Consider the following 20658-nt stretch of genomic DNA (forward strand, 5'->3'; position numbering starts at 1 on the left):
CACCGCAGCGGGCACCACCATCTCCCTCCGGCACCCCCTCCATGCAAGCAGGGATCCCCCCGCCGAGGGCTGGATCTGACCCGATGGCTCTGCTCGGGGAAGGCGGATGTCAGGAAGCGTTCATCAGAGCGGCATTATCATTAAAGGCGTAAAAACCGCTGCAAACCCGTTCCCTGAGAGCCGCTCCCGCCAGCGCCGGCCTCGGAGGCCGCGGGCCGGCCGCCATCCCGGGTGCCCTCCCCCGCCGCCGCCGCGCCATGGCAACGTGGCCCGGCCCGGTCCGGCCCGCCTCGGAGGCGTGAGGAGGGTGCACCAGGCATCCAACCGAGTGCCGGCTCACTGATATTAACCCACTGACACACCCTCCAGACCATATATAAAAATATAAAAAATAAATGAAAAACAGCCCAGCCACTTGGCATCTCGCTGGTCTGGCTCTGCTTCCAGTTAGAGTGATGAGGGGAGTATAGAAACTGGGGGGGGGGGGGGGGGAGTGAAATGGAGAAACGTTGCATTCGATGCCTTAAAATAAATAATAACCATAGGAAGGCTGGGGACAGGGGGATGAAAGGCAAAGCGTGGACTTTGATCGTGCAATCGGATCAGCGCGGGCACCTCTGCCGGTCTGATCAGATTGCTGCAACAGAGCCCTGGAAAGCCAGCCAAGTAGAAGTGGAAAAATCTACGGACCCGGTTCCCTTTCAAGAGATGAAAGGGAACTCTGCCTCTGGTACCGGGATTTATGGGAAAGGTAAATGCAGCCATAATACAACACTTGCCAAGATAACTTAGGTCTTCCTTCAGGAAAACACTCAAGCATGTTCCTAAACCCATTACTATTCAGGGCAGCCCGTAAGCATCTGCTGAAACATAGCACTGAAGCATAGCATTCTTAAACGGGAGTCCTTAAGTACTGTGCTGATTAACGAGTTTTCTTCCCCAAATCCAAGCCACTGTGAACCAACAGAATGAACTGCCCTCATTAAATTTTTATATTGCTTCTGCCTTCTTTCAGATTAAATCAGAGCATACAAACAGAAAATAAGTTTCACTTTCCATTAGGAGGATAAAACCCAACTTTTCTTTTTTTTTTTTTTTCCCTGTAGGATCAACAGGCTGCACAATGCCACACATCCCTATGAACGAGCACCTTTCATGAGGAAGAAAGCTGGCACACAGCAGAAGGACTGCCCTGCCCCTCTACAAGCCCCGCAACTCCCTTGATGTGCAGCTGCAAGCCAGAAGGGACCACACAGAGCAGCGTGTGCATACGTTTTATCCACTGATGAACCCTTTTGAAGCAAACTTTAAAACGCTGTAGACTATGAACACGTCTCAGTCATTAATGGCTGTGGATAAGACGTCTGTTTCTCAGTTCAAGTGAGGTCGCTATTAGGGGCACAGGCTGAGGTCCTCGCCTGTTGCACAACTGACACTGCCTGCCCTTGATGCCCCCAGAAACTTTTGACAAACTGAGCACACAGAATGAGTTCCAAACCTTAAATACAAACGTTACAGTTCATTAATGTTCAGCAGCAAGGTTTCATGTCTACAGCTGCTTCTGTTTCTCATTCACAGCTCACCACCTCTCCTCAGAGCTCTCACCTGCTGATTTCTTACAAAGAAACTGTACCCCCTGTTGAAGGAAGAAATCTTATCAAATAGTGAATCAATGCTTTTGGCTCTCCTTGCTGTTATTTAGGAATATTGTGCCCCATATACTAAACTATTGCTTTATTTATGTTCTTTATACGGGCAGAAAAATGGACCTTGGAAAATGGTTTGCACCAGTTTTAGACTTAGCTAAATCAGAGTCTTAGATGAATTTTATACTGGAGAATTTTGAAGGAAAACATTTTTATGTAACTATTCTGTTCCTTTTTGCCTTTTGGGGAGACAGCATTGATAGGAAAGCTTGTGAGAGGCAATCTAATCTCCTATTGCAAGTCTCGAGACAGATGGCAGAGCACCCTGCCAGAAGGTTATGTTAAGATCATGGTATCTCCCCTTCTTGTTAGCTATATCCAAATGCTATGGCAGGCAGGAGCAGCTTTACTATTCACCCCCAAGAAACTTTACCTCTTCTCCTCATCTGCAGCAATTAGCACTCCTCAATACGAAGATAAAGGCACCATCACCTTGCTGCAAACCTTGTTGTCAGAAATGGGTAAGGACAAAGAATTAAAGAAGAATCTCAGGCATCTGTCCCTAAATGAACAATTTACCTTTCAGGAAAAAATGGTCTTGCCATGCTGTAACCGCCCCAACATACCCCTCTAGGCTCTTCAGATGGGTGAATAAACCCAAGAGGTAGGTTATGATTTTCTTGCATAAAGAATTTTCTTTCATAAAAACATTTAAGAGAAGGCCACCATCACCCTGAAAAAAAAAAAAAAGTTCATTCAGCAGCCTGTGAGTAGTAAAATTACCCCAAGAACTTCATAAAGCACCTCCTGGGGCAAGTGAAACAGGACTGCCGCTAAATCAGAAGAGCAATGCTGCAAAAAGGGGGAGAAATTAGATGTTCAAAGTCTTTCCCACTGTTCTCACAGCTTAATTACATCTATTGATTTAGTGCCCATAAGTAGCATGAAGAAATGAATAAGTAAATAACTACAATCCTCTGTTCACTGTTGCAAAAGAAGCTCGAAACCAAGAAAAAAGACAGATAGTATGAATGAACTTCGCTCAAAATTTGTAAAACAAACCCAGAAGAAGTATTCTCCCTACATGAGATAATAGCACAGCCCAAAGGGCTTCACAACAAAGCACATACAAACTACTTGTTCCTGTAAAGACTCAGAAGGACCACCAAGATGTGTTTCTACAGCCACCAGCTTCACAACATGGAACTACCACATGAGCTTCTCTCTCCTCCCCCAAGAAAGGGCACAAAACAAAGGATGAAAACTATTTTCAGTAATTTGGAATTGGAGACCACAGCACCTGTTTTCCCCTACCTCCTTCTCCAAGTATTTTGTTATGGCCTATTACAAAATTATCTAGTAATGAAACAAAAACACATTTACAAAGTGACAATCCCCATTTTTTAAACTTGAAATCTCAATCTCTTCCACTGGAGCAAAAGTCCAAGTGATGAAACAAACCTTGAACTGTGCCCTACTGTTGAACTACTCATCGCTTTTGGAAAACGAATGAGTGCCTCATCCCAGACGCCGCAATTTAGCAATTTAATCTGTACACGTGTCCTGATGACAGATGTTATGAAGAGAGAGCAGAAAGCCTTCAGAGAGCCAGTAGCTAAATGAGAACATTTCCCTGATCAATGCCACTGACCGGAATTTCACCTGCAATCACAGAAGAACCCAGAGCAGTTACTGGAAAAGCCCCGTAACCCAATTCCAGGCAGAGCCAGTGGCAGCAGCTACCCAGTGGTGGTCTCCAAGAACGGGTCTCATGAACAGCAAGCAGTCATCCGGATGTGAAGTGAGGGGGGTAATAAGGAGGAGTTGTTTACTATTGTCCAGCAGAACACAGCCTGCGACATTTTGTTAGCTCTCCCAGTGGTCTCCAATACTGCGTGAGCAGGAGAGACAACAGAGAAGAGCTTTGAACTGCACCTCATTGACGGAGGGAAAAAGGGTTGTGAGGATCACAGTTCTTTCACCTTTTGAGTTCCCCAAATTAAACATGAGTACATTTCATATGCTTGTTGGTTATCCCTCCCTTCTCAGTTACTTTGACTGCTGCTGAATTCTAAACTCTGCTTCAATTGAAAAAAGGAAAACAAAATTTGTGTTTTTCTGATGCATAACATACAGCTGTCATAAGTGACAACAATGAAGATATAGGAAGAGAGAACTACTTAGCTATTTTTTCTATTTTCCATTTCTAACCAATGAATCCTGTAAATAGGAACTCACTAAGCTATGTAGTCTTCATCCTAAGTCAGACTGCAAGAAAGATTGTTTAGAAAAAGAAAGCACTTTCTTGCACTTGGAAGAAAAATTGTTAGAAAAAAATAGTACTTTCTTGGAACTGCTATAAATATAATTGCACAAAAATTCCTACCTGGGTTTGAAAAAATCTCAAGTAGTCTTTCCCATTTTTTCCCCCTCATAGTTTTGTCCCATTACCGTTTGATTTAAACCAGGTATAAAGCAATTTTGAAGCATACTCCAACAATGTATCCCACCAAGTTTAAACTATATTAAGACCACAGTATTTTTACTAGTAGAGAAACCTAACAAAGGAACAACATGCTTGGAACATCTGTCGCAGTGATTGAAAGAAGTCTATGACAGGAATAGCAAATACTTATTTTCTTTTCCAAGATGTTGTCAGTCTGCTGAAGCAAAGTATCAGTAGACTGTCTAAGAGCTAACTCACATTGGCCTGTCTCCTCCAAAACGAAGATGATTAAAATATTCCCTTGTTGTATAACCTTGTCTAGTTGCTTATTATTATCTGCCATCTCTGTGTTGGGGGGGGGGGGGAACTCTTTGTCAAAACTAGTAAGCACGTTACAGTGTTATGTAAAAAATAACTCATATGTTTAAATCTACCCCCCCCAATGAAATTCAAATTTTCAAGTGTGTCAATTATTATATACATTTAAATAATCAGCTGCATGACTCAACACAATCCTGAAGATACAGACCCCTAAGCATGGCTGTCTGTTACACAACATATTCTGCACAGCTGATCAAAACCACAGATATTTACTACACAACTTTTTGGTTACTTCATGGAAGATGACAACAGAGTGACTGCTCACCCTGTGCTAATGCTGACTATCCATGAAGGATTTCTGTGGTGTTCGCCCCTTAGGTGGCCAAAAATCTTTCAGGTTCTTGTATGAACCTTGCCTGAACGTGTACAAAAGGTTCTTTCACACAACAACAGCATCCTGCTGCCCAAACCACACAGAGCTGCTTTCTACATGGAGGTGAAGAAGGGACGAATCCCTGTGGCGGCATTTGTGCTCCCTTTCAGTGCAAAGTTAAAGGAAACCAATACTCCAAAAAGTAACGGCATGACTCACAGGATTCATTACAACACACTGTTGGTGTATCACAATCAGTTGTCATGGGTCCACTGTGGGCAACCAGCAAACAGTATCTTTTCTCACCGTCACCGGGATGAGGTTTCAACCGCATCACCAAGTGGCAGCCGCACACATTACTCTCCTGAACTAGACCCTGCCTGGGCCCTTATTAAGTCAGGCATATAATGCATGATCAAGGGCAGCCTGTTACTACACATCGCCACTGCCTGATCAAAAGCATCAGCACACAGCTGTGGCAGGCACCTGTCTCCTGAGCGCTGGTGCAATAAGCCTTGAGGCTCAGCTGGAAGAAGACAGGCCAGTAGGCTGCTAATGTGAGAAGATGCCTCAAGTGACCAACAAACAATTCCTCGACAGAGACAACACCGCCTTCGAAGGGCCAGACACGGCTGCAGATCCTCCACCTGAGCTCAGTGCTAAATGGGGTTTGGGAGTGGTGACCATTGCCACTGCTGATGTTCTCAGACCAGCTCCTCACCAGGCCACAGCACCACCACCATGCTGCAGGCTACACACTGGGATGTTCAGGCACAGATGAGAACCATCAGCAGTTTTCTAGCTGAAGCCAGATGTGAAATCGTGTAGGAAATGTTGTGACAGACATTAAGAAGGGGACTTAAAAAAAAACAAACCACCACCCCATAAACAAAAGAAAAGCGCCAGACCAGCAGATACAGATGTAAAAGCTTTCTGAGAAACTTCACTATCAAATAACTACGACAGAACCAAGTATCAGCATTCAAGGAGAACTTACTGAGAAGAGCATGAAATGCCAAAGCCTTATAGTTTTCTGCTGATTATTTGAAAACAACATCAAACAAGGACAGTATACTTGCATATTCAAATAAATAGTTCAAAATTATATTTTCTTTTCATATGTAAAATACGTAAATCTTCATGTTAACATATACTGTGCTGAAAAGATTCAGAAGCCATCTATATACAAAATACAGACTTAAAAGCAGAATTTATTCCTCTGTATAATGTTTTCTTATAGATACAGGGCTCTTTACTTCAAAAGGGACCACTACACAAAGGAATCATTGTTAACTTTCAACTTATGTATTGAAAGTATTCAGTATACATATCCAAAAAAAGTTCATGATTCAGCTATGATCTGGAGATCATATTGGGTTCATTTGCAAACAATTTGGGAAAAGATGGTTATGTAACTCACCAGGGTGACACCCAGCACCCACCTGATCTCACTGCGTCCCACCCACTGCCTGCATGCAGCTTAAATCCTACTGCGCCTTTATTGAAACCAAAGAATGCAGACCCCGTCTTACTGAGATCAAAGCCTTAATCTCAGCTCACATCCACTGGTCCTTTCGGAGTAGCCTTTGAACTCTCTAGTGGCGTGTCCTCTTCATTCCTGTTCTTTTTATGCTTTCTTAAATTTCAATGCAGGGACTTCAGCCAAGCTATTTTAAACTGCTCCTAGAGAGACCTGGAAGTATGTTTCTAGGACACTAAGAAGGTAGGACAGAATTTTCTCTGTAGGTAGCAGAAAGGTAGAGCTCCTTTTTGACTAATTTATTTTAATACTGCTGTAGTTTTGTTGTAGTATTAATTATGCAGTAGGGTGCCCACAGCTTTGTATAAGCATCTTTTTGAATTATTTAAAACAAGAGAGAAGCAGCAGTTACTCAGCATCTCTGAAAACTGCGCAACTCTTGAATTTCAGCACCGATCACAAAACATGCTAAAGAACAAATAATGCATTCACCAATGTGCAGGCCTTAAAAGACATGGTACAAGACAAATCTATAATCAACTGCCCCTTAGCTACAACCCATGACACCCTGCACAAGCTTTCAGAGTAGTACACTTGCTCAAGGATACAAGTATCAGAGATTGATCAAGTGTACTACTTCGGGAATTCAGCTGATTTTTTTTCTGCGGGAAAAAGAGAGGAAATAAAACGTCTAATTAGACAAAGTATTTCCTGTCAACATGTGAAGTTTCGTTTCAAAATTGCCAGAAGTGAAGCACTAAAAGAGAAATTAGAGCTCCCAGATCCCTGCATGATTTCAACTCAGTCTTTGCCCATTTGGTAATGGTTGGGTTTTTCCCTCATTATCAAGGCAGGAGTCAACAAGGGAGCAAGTCTCAGCCCACTCTTTCCTTCAGGGAGCTAGGCATGTTTGAGAACCTTCCCTCAAGTTCCTCCTCCTGCCCCCAGGCCCAGCATAGCCACCAGTCCCTAAGCCAGCACTGGTCAACTAGGAACTTTCATTGTGATGAAAGAAGGCACATGGGCCGCAGGTTTCAGGAAAGTCCCCTTAAGGCTAATGAGGAAACCTCAAAATGAACCATGTGTTCATTTTGTTGTGTGTATAGCTGTTGCATCTCCAAAAGAAAGCATTTAGAAGCAGGTTCAGAAACAATGGAATTATGCCTCTCAGTATGGGCTTAAGGCCCATAATCAAGATCACACTATACAAAGTGAACCTCAACAGCAACTACTGTTCACCACAGTAGTTGCTGCACTTCTGTCCATTTTTTCCATTTTCTGACAACTTCTGCTGACTCAGACAAATTGCTGACATCCCTCCTGGGAGTGCTCACACACAGAACAAACTCCTCCACACATGCACACAAAATAAATAACGTGAACATGGAAATGAGTTTGAATCTACAGGTATATGTGAAAGAAATAAAAGTTCCCCACTTTAGCCACCTTTTTCAAATATTCACATTAAGTGCTACACTGAATAAAAGCAGCTGAACAATCTTAGGATTACTGGAAAAAATACAGTGGTGAGATTTTGCAGGCTTTTAGCACACTACAAAGACCCACAGCTTTTTGTCCTATCTGGAAGGCAAATTGTTTAAATGAGTGAGGATTTCCTCTCTTTTAAGAAAGAGCACATGAATGTGTGGCACAGCCTAAACAGCCCAAAACATCCAGGCGTGTACTCACTTTGGACCACAACACAGCAGCAACCTTGGCATTCCAGATGTGGGTCAAAAGAGCAACAGAAAATTGTGAAGTACCACTTCTTCAAACTTACAAATTTACTATTGTTCAAAAGAAAATATGCACAAACAAAAACAAGTGAGTTTCTCTAGCACTTTATATAAAACTTACTTGAACAGAAGTTTTTTGTACAAAGAATAGGAAAAGGTCACAGAGAAAAGCTACTTGGGCTGTAAAGTGACAACTTTCAGACATACACCAAGGCAAGCAAGCAAATGTTAACATTCATACTTCTAACACTAATACTAATAATAGTACTGTCACATATATACAACTGAAACAGATTATTTTGGCTATCTGCTAGTCTCAGTCAGGTTATATATCCTTTAGACACAAGCTAAACTGCAGAACTGCAGCACATTTATTCCTGAAATCCTGCTGGCATCAGATTTGGTGGCATCAATCCTGCTGGATCAGATGGTGGTGGCGTGGCTCTCTACATTAGAGAATCTTTTGATGTTGTGGAACTCCAGGCTGGGAATGATAAGGTTGAATCCCTGTGGGTTAGGATCCGTGGGAAGGCCAGCAAGGCTAGCTTCCTGGTCGGGGTCTGTTATAGACCGCCGAACCAGGATGAGGAGACGGATGAGGAGTTTTATAGGCAACTGACAGAAGTTGCAAAATCGTCGGCGCTTGTCCTCGTGGGGGACTTCAACTTCCCGGACATATCCTGGAAACACAACACGGCACAGAGAAAGCAGTCTAGGAGGTTTCTGGAGAGCGTGGGAGATAGCTTCCTGACGCAGCTGGTCAGCGAACCTACCAGGGGTGGTGCCCTGCTAGACCTTCTCTTCACAAACAGAGAAGGACTGGTGGGAGATGTGGTGGTCGGAAACTGTCTTGGGCAGAGTGACCACGAAATGGTAGAGTTCTCTATTCTTGGCGAGGCCAGGAAGGGGACCAGTAAAACTGCTGTATTGGACTTCCGGAGGGCTGACTTTGAGCTGCTCAGGACGCTGGTTGGCCGAGTCCCTTGGGAGGCGGTTCTGAAGGGCAGAGGAGTCCAGGAAGGCTGGGCGCTCCTCAAGAAGGAAATCGTGATGGCACAGGAGCGGTCCGTCCCCACGTGTCCAAAGACGAGCCAGCGTGGAAGAAGACCGGCCTGGCTCAACAGAGAGTTGCGGCTTGTGCTTAGCAGAAAAAAGAGGGTTTATAATCTTTGGAAAAAAGGGCGGGCCACTCAGGAGGACTACAAGGATGTAGCGAGGCTGTGCAGGGAGAAAATTAGAAAGGCCAAAGCTCATCTGGAGCTCAACCTGGCTACTGCCGTTAAAGACAACAAAAAATCCTTTTACAAATATATCAACGCGAAACGGAGGACTAAGGAGAATCTCCATCCTTTACTGGATGCGGGGGGAAACCTAGTTACTAAGGATGAGGAAAAGGCTGAGGTGCTTAATGCCGCCTTTGCCTCAGTCTTTAGCGGCAGTACCGGTTGTTCTCTGGATACCCAGTGCCTTGAGCTGGTGGAAGGGGATGGGGAGCAGGATGTGGCCTTCGCTATCCATGAGGAAATGGTTGGCAACCTGCTACGGAGCTTGGATGTGCGCAAGTCGATGGGGCCGGATGGGATGCACCCGAGGGTACTGAAAGAACTGGCGGAGGAGCTGGCCGAGCCGCTTACCATCATTTATCGGCAGTCCTGGCTATCGGGGGAGGTCCCAGTTGACTGGTGGCTAGCCAATGTGACGCCCATCTATAAGACGGGCCGCAGGGCAGACCCGGGGAACTATAGGCCTGTCAGTTTGACCTCAGTACCAGGGAAGCTCATGGAGCAGATTGTCTTGAGGGTCATCACGCGGCACTTGCAGGGCAAGCAGGCAATCAGGCCCAGTCAGCATGGGTTTATGAAAGGCAGGTCCTGCTTGACGAACCTGATCTCCTTCTATGACCAAGTGACGCGCTTGGTGGATGAGGGAAAGGCTGTGGATGTGGTTTACCTTGACCTCAGTAAGGCTTTTGACACAGTTCCCCACAACATTCTCCTCAAGAAACTGGCTGCCCGGGGCTTGGACTGGCATACGCTTTGTTGGGTTAGAAACTGGCTGGATAGCCGGGCCCAGAGAGTTGTGGTGAATGGAGTCAAATCTGGTTGGAGGCCGGTCACTAGTGGTGTCCCCCAGGGCTCGGTACTGGGGCCGGTCCTCTTTAATATCTTTATCGATGATCTGGATGAGGGCGTCCAGTGCACCCTCAGCAAGTTTGCAGATGACACCAAGCTAAGTGCGTGTGTCAATCTGCTCGAGGGCAGAAAGGCTCTGCAGGAGGATCTGGATAGGCTGGACCGATGGGCTGAGGCCAACTGTATGAAGTTCAACAAGGCCAAGTGCCGGGTCCTGCACCTGGGGCGCAACAACCCCAAGCAGAGCTACAGGCTGGGAGATGAGTGGCTGGAAAGCTGCCTGGCCGAGAGGGACCTGGGAGTATTGGTTGATAGTCGGCTGAATATGAGCCAGCAGTGTGCCCAGGTGGCCAAGAAGGCCAACAGCATCCTGGCCTGCATAAGAAGCAGTGTGGCCAGCAGGTCTAGGGAAGTGATTGTGCCCCTGTACTCGGCTCTGGTGAGGCCGCACCTCGAGTACTGTGTTCAGTTTTGGGCCCCTCGCTACAGGAAGGACATGGACGTGCTCGAGCGAGTCCAGAGAAGGGCGACCAAGCTGGTGAGGGGTCTGGAGAACAAGTCTTACGAGGAGCGGCTGAGGGAGCTGGGCTTGTTCAGCCTGGAGAAGAGGAGGCTCAGGGGCGACCTTATCGCTCTCTACAGTTACCTTAAAGGAGGCTGTAGCGAGGTGGGAGTTGGTCTGTTCTCCTACGTGCCTGGTGACAGGACGAGGGGGAATGGGCGAAAGTTGCGACAGGGGAGTTTTAGGTTGGATGTTAGGAAGTACTTCTTTACCAAAAGGGTTATTAAGCATTGGAACGGGCTGCCCAGGGAGGTGGTTGAGTCACCATCCCTGGAGGTCTTTAAAAGACGTTTAGATGTAGAGCTTAGCGATATGGTTTAGTGGAGTACTTAGTGTTAGGTCGGAGGTTGGACTCGATGATCTTGAGGTCTCTTCCAACCTAGAAATCTGTGATACTGTGATTTAGTGACTGTGGAAAAAAAATATTTATAAAGTCTTCCAAGCTTTGTCTCCACCCCCCCCCCCCTTCTTCATAATAAATTCAGTGAAATATTTTTGTGGTCTTTTTAGTCTAGTAGTTTCCTTCCAAGTAATTGTTATCCTCCCTTCCATTTCATGATCTGATCTACAATCACAACCAATTTTCCACCTTTTATCAACCACCCTACCTCCATTCTTGCAGCTAAGCAGAAGTTCTGTGGAAGAGACCTAGAGGTTACAGCCCTATATAAAAATACATTATTATGGTAGATGTGCATCAACAATACCGCACTCTTGCAAAAAAGCTAACGTGGTGTCAGAACATACAGACAGCAAAGGAGGTCTGCCAGGAAAGCCTTCTGCTGCACTCACCATTACTGGCATGTCAGCAGGAGAATTTTGGTCAAGTTTCATTGCTGCAGTCCAATAAAGATGAGCACAAATCACAAGATATTCAGAGAAGAGCTAAGAAAACATTACATATCTAACCTAAACAAAAGAAGACTGAAGAGAGCCAAGGTATGACTCTTCAATGGACCAGAAAAATGATACGAAGAGGAAACAAACTCTTTATTTTCATCATCCAGGGCCAGCAGAAAAACTAATTAAATTATAACATGAAAGACTTTACCAAAACAGTAAGAGAAGCTTTCTGACAGAAAGAAATGCTCTTGAACAGAACACACATATCACATGGGGCCAGGTGAGGGAGGATGAGAGGGAGGGAGAAAGAGAGAGTCAGTCAGTCTTGGCTATTTCATATATACTATACATATATACTATATATATATAGGATGAAGAATATATATCTATATATGAAGATTATGAAGATGCTAGTGGCTGTCAGAAGTGACCAAGCCCTAGCCAGCTGTTTTAGAGTGAGTCAGGTCATTGCTTGGGGATCCAGTTCAACCCTGTGACTCTGTACGTATGCAAACCTCCTCACCCTTTTCCCAGCACCAAGTGCCCACATAGGCCCATGAGAGGAGCAGTCCCTTTAATTCAAAATACAGAAAGAAAAGAGGCTACGGTCATGCTGTCTCTGGTAATCCTGGACAAAGGTCAGGTACAACCTGGCCCTCAGCAGCAAGTGTAGGGCAGAACAGCACACAATGACGCAGCTGTGTGGAGTACTGCGAGTCACCTGAGCCAAGGAAAAAAAAAAACCAAAGTCCATGTAACGTGCTACAGAGAGAACAGAAAGCAGTTCACAGTTTGATGCCAAGAGGTATACAAATAGAAAAGGGCAAAAATCTACTGGAACATCACCTTTGACTTCTCTTCGCTGTACCAGCAGAGAATGCACGTTGTCTGCTGGCATTAGCCTCTCTGAACCCTACTACTAAATTAACCACACAGCTTTTCCCTCTCGTATGTATATTTTGTCTACAAAAACTACTAGCAGTGTGGACTAAAAACTCCTTTACTTATTTACACCATTCCTAGTAAAATAGGGAACTCTCTCAGCTGGAGTACATGCATTCATCACCCACCAGATGCCCAAACAAATGAGTTCCATCTCTCACTTCACTGGGATTTATCTACAGCTAGAAGTTTGGGGCTAACCTGTCTTCCTTTTCCCTGTCCAACAACTAAGTTTTGCTTTCTTTTATTTATTTTATTTTAAATATATCTATTCATTTTCCCTTTCTTCTTCTCTGCTCTTTTCTCTTTCCAACCTCTTCTGGTTTCCACTAGCTATTCTTCTTCATTGCTGCTTCTTATTTCCCTACACTACGCTGCAGGGTGAAGAAAAGTGGTAGGACAAGCACATTGAACTCCAATAAAATGGGGACACTCCTGGTGCCTGCTTCCTCCAAACGTTTAAAAGCAAAGGTCTCCAAGCTTCACTTACCTATAAGCCATAATAGCAACATCAGATTTTGCTATCAAAGCTGACTAAACCAAGAAATATTTCACATACAGAGAGGGTGGAAAAAAGATGCAAGCCTGACAGAGCTATGGAAGATGCAGAACACATAACTAGACCTGTTAAGAACAAAGGCATTGCAGTGATGTCTTAGAAAGCAGGGGCACAAACTACCATGCCCCCAAGGGACAAAGCGTAGACCAGGGAACAATATAGCTGGCTTCAAAACCATTTTTTGTTCTCCTGTCTTTGGACTGCTGTAGAGCTTGGAGGGGCCTCAACATAATCTGGATGCCTGCAGGTCCCTATTTTATGCTGAGTTTTGTGTACTAACCATTATGCCTTAAAGGCAGGGGGACCCTGATGCATTCCTCCCGCCTTCCAGAGCACAGACTGCATCAGGAGTCCAGCAATGAAGCATGTTCTACAAGCCCAGAAGATTACAGAGACCCCATTAAAACCATTCTAGGTTTATGTGAAAATTGAAAGGACTGCAGTCCTGGTAAAGATCTCAGTCATCATATCTACACACTCCTTTGGCTTTTCCTTCTACTGGCAACACAGAAAGTTGTATGGTTTTTTGAACTGAAGCCCTCTGAGGAAATAATTCAGACAACACAGAACACCTCAGCTATTACATTACTATCATACTTTCCATTTACCAAAGCCTTGCCCACAGTACATGCACCACTAAGTTTCAGGAACTTGTTCTGAAGTTGCATCTCACGCAAAGCAACTGTTGAGTTTAAATACAACAGCTTTTGACAACCAATTTATCAGAACTGTCACTGGGCAAACACTCCTTATTTTTAGTACAGATAGCACCCAAAGTGCCTTAACTGGAAAGTTTATTTCCATTTGTTGTTCCATGTAGGTGAAATAGAATTGTTATAATGCTGGGCTTTGCCTGATGGAAAAAAGTTTCTGTATATCCATATATCACACACATGCTCCAAAGCCCAAGAAAAACACACAAAATGTTAAGCTGTGGTAATACTTTTATTAGTCACAGCAATCCTCAGTTCTTCTGAAGTAGCCAAAACCTTATACAAATACATGGCAGACATGGCCTTTGGCTTCATGAGATGTACTTCACAGGGTAACAACAGCTGGTATGGAGTGAGATTTGTACTGGCTAGCTACACAAGATGTCATGATATACTCATTTGGAAAGTACCTAAGAGCCATGCTTCAATCCATTTTGAAATTAGAAAGGCCAGTTCTTTCTGGTTTGTATAAAGTTATATATTAGAAAACCACAAACTTCCCACATTAGCAACCAGCTAAGATATTCTTAGACGAATAAAAATATATATTTAGGTATGCATGCATACATGAAACTGTTTTATTACACACAAAATAGAAAAAGTTTGAACTCGGCAAGATGGGTAGATGTTCTGCAGCAGCAGCTGTATCAAAAAGAGGCAGCTAATATGGAAGTTACCTCCCATTTCCTAAATACCAAGTGCAGCACTAGGATCAACAAAGTACTGAGAAAATAATAACCAAGGGGAAAAAAAAAGTACAGTTTAGATCAAAAGGAGTGCTGACCATCTAACAATTTCCACTGATCCTACTAGAACTAAGAGTATGTGTATAGGCTTACAGGAGTTAATTTAAAAAAAAGTTTTTCAAAATGTAAGCTGGTATACTTGTGATTACACATTATTCTGCAACTGGGTTTTCCTTCTTCTAGTTGGAGAATTAGGCAGTTATAAAATGTATTAGTAAGTCTTTAATTACTTCATAAACCTTGGCAATGTTTGATAATTTCTTAAGGGATTTGACAGAAGAATCAAAAGGTTACAGAAACCTTACTTCTCAAGTTCCTAACCTTCACAGCAGTACAATAATGTGAAAGAAGTGAATGTGCAGGTACCAGATGAAAGAAGGCACATAAATGCACTTCAAGTTCCTTTTAAATAAATAAAAAAAAAAGTATAGTTTAAGCCAACTTCTGAAAGCCCTGGCTCAAGACTGAGCACCTGAGGTTAAGAATACTACTAACATAAGCCTTTTGTAATCAACCCCCTAATTTTGCACTGTGTTCAAGCTAGCAGTTACTAGCTGAATTAGCTCCCTCATTCAGTGCTACCCAAGTTGGGCAACAAAGAACTGCAAGCAAGTGTGGCAATTTGCTGATGAAGACGGTGGAAAAATTTGCTCTACACCAGCACACTCCTTCCCAGTCCAGGTCTGCTCCTCACCTTTTCCAAGAACCTCCAGCAGATGCTATGGGGAACACAGGGGGCATAGTGAAAGCAAACAGAGGTTGCTGCCATACACTAGTGTCCTGCCCTACCAGGGAAAATATATTAGTGTAGCAAAGAAGAGGTTCTTTCCCCAGATCTCTAGAATTTAAGTCTAACAGGAGGAAGCATGCTAAAAACAAACAAACAAACAAACAAAAAAACAACTCAGAAAGGGATTTTTCCTTCAGCTTTTCTCATATGTGAAATATATGCATGTATAGCATTACTCTTGTTTTAGTAGCTCTGGTATTTGTTTTCCATTAGCCATTATGAAACTTACTTCAGAAGATATGTTTTGTGGGTTGTAATCCATAGTTTGTTAACCACTAAATTCATTTAAGGACTACACATATGTTTTTTCAAATATAGACATAAGGGGAAGTTAAAATCATGCCAGAGAGCATTGGTTAGTTCCCAGGAAAGATGGCATCTAGAATTTGACAGCCTTCAGACACGGGAAGAGCACACATACACAGTCAGACTCAACAGTTTCAAGTAGTTTCTGTGCACCATTGCTTCTGCTGCGGTGATCACAACTTCTTCTACAGTCACTTTTGCTGTCTATTTTTTTTTCAAATGCAAAATACTTGCACATTATTGTATTAGAAAATGATGTTTGCAAAACATATCTCCCCAATTCTGAGCAGAAATTATCTTAACTTCTCTTTACTGGACATTTGACAACAATACTGTCATCCTTAACCAGATGATAAAAAAAACTCCTACAGAAGGAAAGTACAGTTGATGACCAGAAAATAAGAGTTATCACTGGCTTTCCAACAAAGCAGAGAGGTAACACAAAACCACCAGAACATACCGAGAATTGCCTGTACCACCCAACGTAAAGCTGAGGTAACGCCAAGATGATTCAAACTACTGGCACACGTCAGAGCTGCACAGAGGTCTTGGATCCTCCCAAAAGCCACACTGCATGGCTAGCAAAGCCTTCTGCTGGCCAGGGGCCCCTCTCTGTCCTCAGCTCCTGTCCAACACCACTCAGCATCCCCATGACCTGAACCTCAACTCCTCACCTGCTGCCTTCCCTTTTGGAAGGGGAATGGCAGCCAGCACCTCGTGGCCAGCCACGCTTTCCTCGCGGTTCACTGCTCAGGGAATGGCCCCATGCTCCTCTCCAACGGTTTTTCAGTCCAGCTGGCAATAAATTACATTGAAAGAAAAGCCTGGACTCTGGAACATCATATTGTTGAGGTTCAGTAGCCACGACCAAGGAAAAAAAATATTTTGGGCTGACACAGCTCTCTATACCTGAATTCTGGAAGCACTGTAAACAACGATTTCTGAATTGTTATAGAGCTTCTGAACACATGGTTGGGCCCCAGGTACTTACTGTGTTTCGAGCACAACAGAAATCTGTATAAAGAATGTATTCTTATCACCACTCAAGAAAAACATATTTATATGGACAGTACAGAAAAACTCTTAGGAAAAAAAAATTCAAATATGTTAAATTCTAACTCAAAATTAAAAGTTTATTCTGCAGACTGTGATTGTATTGTAAAGGGGAAACAAAACCATTCAAAGTGCTTCCTTCAGGTTTAAGAAAGTAATTAAATACTGTACAGATCATAATATTTGACTTGACTCAGTTTCTGGAAAATAATTAGACACATAGTGGGGTTCATTCAAAATTTTGATCTAGTCTACATAAAAACTATTTAAAGGAAATATTAGCTTATACATGTTGCCAAATCCCTTTGCCAATACTTGCTGATTATCTCAGCAGTCTTCCCTGCTACTGATGTATGAAAGAAACAGTCAACTAATTCATTTAACAGGAGGTGTTGATTACATACATATTGTTACCAAAAGCACAAACTACAGCTTGTTTCCTTTCTCTCAGTTACGGTAAATTTAGGTGCCTGCAAAACAAGATGACTAAAAATACTCAGCCTGAAATCTGATACTTCAATAATACCTGGGTATCGCCCCTTTAGGAAGCCAAGTAAGACCAAATTCCACACTCAAAGCCTAGCTACACACAGCTAATAGCTATTTGTGATTAAATATTCTGTTTTAAAAATGGGTAAAGCTGAACAGACACAGAGCACTTTTTTTTGTCCCAGAATAAGCTTGTCCATGGAGCTGGAACGTTCTCTGAATTTTACAGTCATACCTCCTTTAAATTCAAATTAGCTTCCAAATGCAAAAAGGCCCTATTTTCTTTTTTTGTATGGCCCAACTACAGAAGACTTCGTTATACATTATAAGGAATGAAAGCTGCCTTCCACTAAGCTGATCCAACTGGGTATTTTCAGTCTTACAGCCAACTGAAAGAAGCCCCCAAATACATGAAGATGACCTACACAAGTTTATCAACATTTCCCACCCACATGTATTTATGAATATGAAAAATTATAGTGACAGTGGAACTAGATTCTCAGATTTTACTTACAATTCACCACTGTGATGGACAGAGCTCCCAGAAGTAACTAAATGTAGAACAGGATAGTAGCTGAAGACAGTTTACAAGTATCTTCTTCCAAGGCCAAGTCTGTCATTGATTTAATTTGCAACATATGATCTTGAAGTAAAACTAACAGTGCATGTTAATGTCATACATAGTTGCTATGAAGTGTTACACCTCTAGAAGACAAAGTGATGCATGATTCAATAAAACTCTTCTACTACATGATGTAACTGAGTCCTTAAGAGGTAAAACACAAGAATTGTGTGTCCTCTTACTCATCAGGAAGACTTGATCCGAGATAAGTTTAAAGAATAACACACTGCTGGTATATTGGTTGCCACATAACTGAAGACAAGAAAACAAAGAAAAAAAGAGCTCAAAAAAAAATCAACAGAAACATGATCCAAAATTTTATTCCTTTAATTCTGCTTTTGAAAGTGAGTATTATAAAGAGCACCTACAGAGAAATGGACCCTCAGGTTTCTGTAGCTATAAATACCTTTGACAAAAAATACTGGAGAAACAGGCAGAACACAATACACGATGATAGTCTGAGTCTATACTTTGTTGTTAGCACTGTATATTTTTGTTTCTGTTTACTCAGCGATGAAGAAATTAATCCACCACTTGGCTGAAATAAATAAATAAATAAAATCACAAATTAGTTTTTGCTTGAAGTCTCTCCAGCATCTCTAGTCACATTGCAAGATCACATTGAGGACTAGTAGTAACAAATGCCAAGAAAAAGATTTGTTTGCCAAGTAGAACATACCCAGTGCCTCCCCAGTAAAGTTCAGACAAAACATAGGCAATATATGACTCTGGAAAATGTCTGCTTTCATTTATTTTTTAAAAAGCTCTCCAAAACACAACGCAAAGACCCATCACTTTAACTGAAGAGAGTTGTATATAGCATTTTACTTCTTTGTCAGACAACATTCAGGATGGTAAGGCAATATTTTCAGTATCATCCTCTTCTGACGTACTTCAGGTACTCATTTTTCCTTCTTAGCACTGCTTTCCATTGCAGTCAAAAGTGTTCTACTTCATATTATTTTGAATACTCATACAGAGAATGCTAATTACAAAAGGCAGGTGGATTTACCTTCAGGAAACACAGCACCGAATGGCACTAACTTTTCAGAGCTTAATGACAAAAATCTTATTTGCTTTGTAGCTCCTTCAGCCCCACTGAAACATCACTATTACACCGTGAGACTGGTAACTCACATAGTATTTTCAGGAAAAGCTTTCTCCTACCTATCCGCTCTACATCCAACTGTCAAGGTTGACATTAGAGAGGGTAAAACCATATATATTTGTGCAAGTAGGACATCTATTGCACTTGTGCATTACTGCTGTTAGCACTTGTTATATGATGCTGCTAAAGGAATGGGTCATAATATTTCAGTCCTGCAAGCTTTTGAAGGCCTATCCCAAACAACGGAGTGCAATAAGGTATTTTTTCCAATTGCAGCAGCACAACAGATGGATATCCATGCCCAATATTATTCTGTGTAATGTTCCAAATTATACCACAAATGGCTTATGTAACAGAGGCACCATGCACACAGCTAAAACAAACTACTCTGCAACAGTGAATGGAGACTTTGTTGTTAAGTCTTTGCCAATTGCATGCATCATTGTTGGCTCTGCTAATGTTGAATAAGGACAAAGGATATATTCTGTCCTTCATGGCAGCAAAACACAGTGATGCTGCTATAAATTAAAGAAAACACAACAAACTGACAACAGACTCATTACTACTTTCTTACTCTTGGTTCTAATACATAAATGTAGCAGAGCTCCTCACATTGTGCTAAAAATAATGGGAAACGGGTATAAACAGGGGACAGTCTTTCCATAGCTAAACAATATAGATCCCACTTCCTCCATCTGGATCCAGTTTTGTTGGCTTGTAGTTTTTTTTGTGTGTTTTTGTTTGTTTGTTTGCATTTCGTTTGTTTTACCATCAACTGTCTGTCCCTGTTCTTAGCTTTTTTTCCCCTGTGTATTTTCAGGGCTGCTGTTCAAGCATATCAATAACCTAAAAAAAAATATCTCCAGAACAGAATATCTATACTCATATGAGAATCTGCCCCATAGCAATGCCACATTTCTCTCCACTATCTCCACTTTCTTTATTTCAAGCAAATTAAAAAAAAAAAAATCAGGTTTGGGGAAGGATCTAAGGAAGTTTAATTTATAAGTAGATACAGACATTTCCCATACTGGTAAGTAAATTATGCAGTGCTGATTCCTCCATAGCCCCTTGCATTGCTCCTGTTCCCTACCCCGCTCTCCCTTTCCCCCACATATATATGACCTGGGTTGTCCTGCTGCCAGGTGTGACCTCAATTATCACCACAATATTGAAGATAACCCAAATGGAGAAAAGTGTTCAGAAAGCACACGTTTAATAGTAAAGCTGCTTGCAGAAACCTGGGGGAATTCCAGAGAATACTACAAGCATGTAAGTATATAGGTGCGTACACAGGAATGACATAAAACAGAAGTGTTTTCTCTTTGGACATTAACACTGAGTCTGTAGCAATGTTATGTCTGCCTTAGGAACAAAGAAATTCCTATCATCATATTTTTTGAGAAAATATGAAAGAAGAATATGAAAATATGAAAGAAGAAATGCCAGTATGCAGAACTTATGAGTATTTTCAGTAAGTTTTTACCAGGATTAAACAGAACACCATTAACTACCATGATGATTAAAGGCTACAGAGAAGGTATCTGACCATCCCCAGCATTGCCACCAGTGCCTCTAGCCCAACAGCTGCAATCGCCCCTAGTATAGACAAGCCATTGGTTGAAAAAGCAACCAAAAATAAAAAACAAATGTGTCTCTTATGAATGTCAGCCTGACATTTCATGGAAACCATTATAATGCAATTCCAATAACGTTTAGAAATTGGATTCTAAATGGAAGAAACAGTAAATGTAATCCTACAGATAGGAATAATAATTAAAAAAATACAAA

General features: G+C 42.3%; 1 protein-coding gene across 6 annotated transcripts in view; it reads right to left on the reverse strand.

The window, feature by feature from the left end:
- Window positions 1-20658, reverse strand: part of HIVEP1 (HIVEP zinc finger 1) — a 123810-nt gene that overhangs the window by 81174 nt on the left and 21978 nt on the right. The window contains exon 1 of one of the 6 annotated variants that reach the window (XM_080581058.1): window positions 4-143. The exons of the other annotated variants lie outside the window; for them this stretch is intronic. Coding sequence (XP_080437184.1) covers window positions 4-43 — 40 coding nt within the window. The 5' untranslated portion in view covers window positions 44-143. Of the gene's footprint in view, window positions 1-3; window positions 144-20658 lie in introns of those variants that run through there. 6 annotated transcript variants of the gene reach the window in all.

Source organism: Anser brachyrhynchus (assembly GCF_964034855.1).
Source record: "Anser brachyrhynchus genome assembly, chromosome: 2".
Taxonomy (NCBI): domain Eukaryota; kingdom Metazoa; phylum Chordata; class Aves; order Anseriformes; family Anatidae; genus Anser; species Anser brachyrhynchus.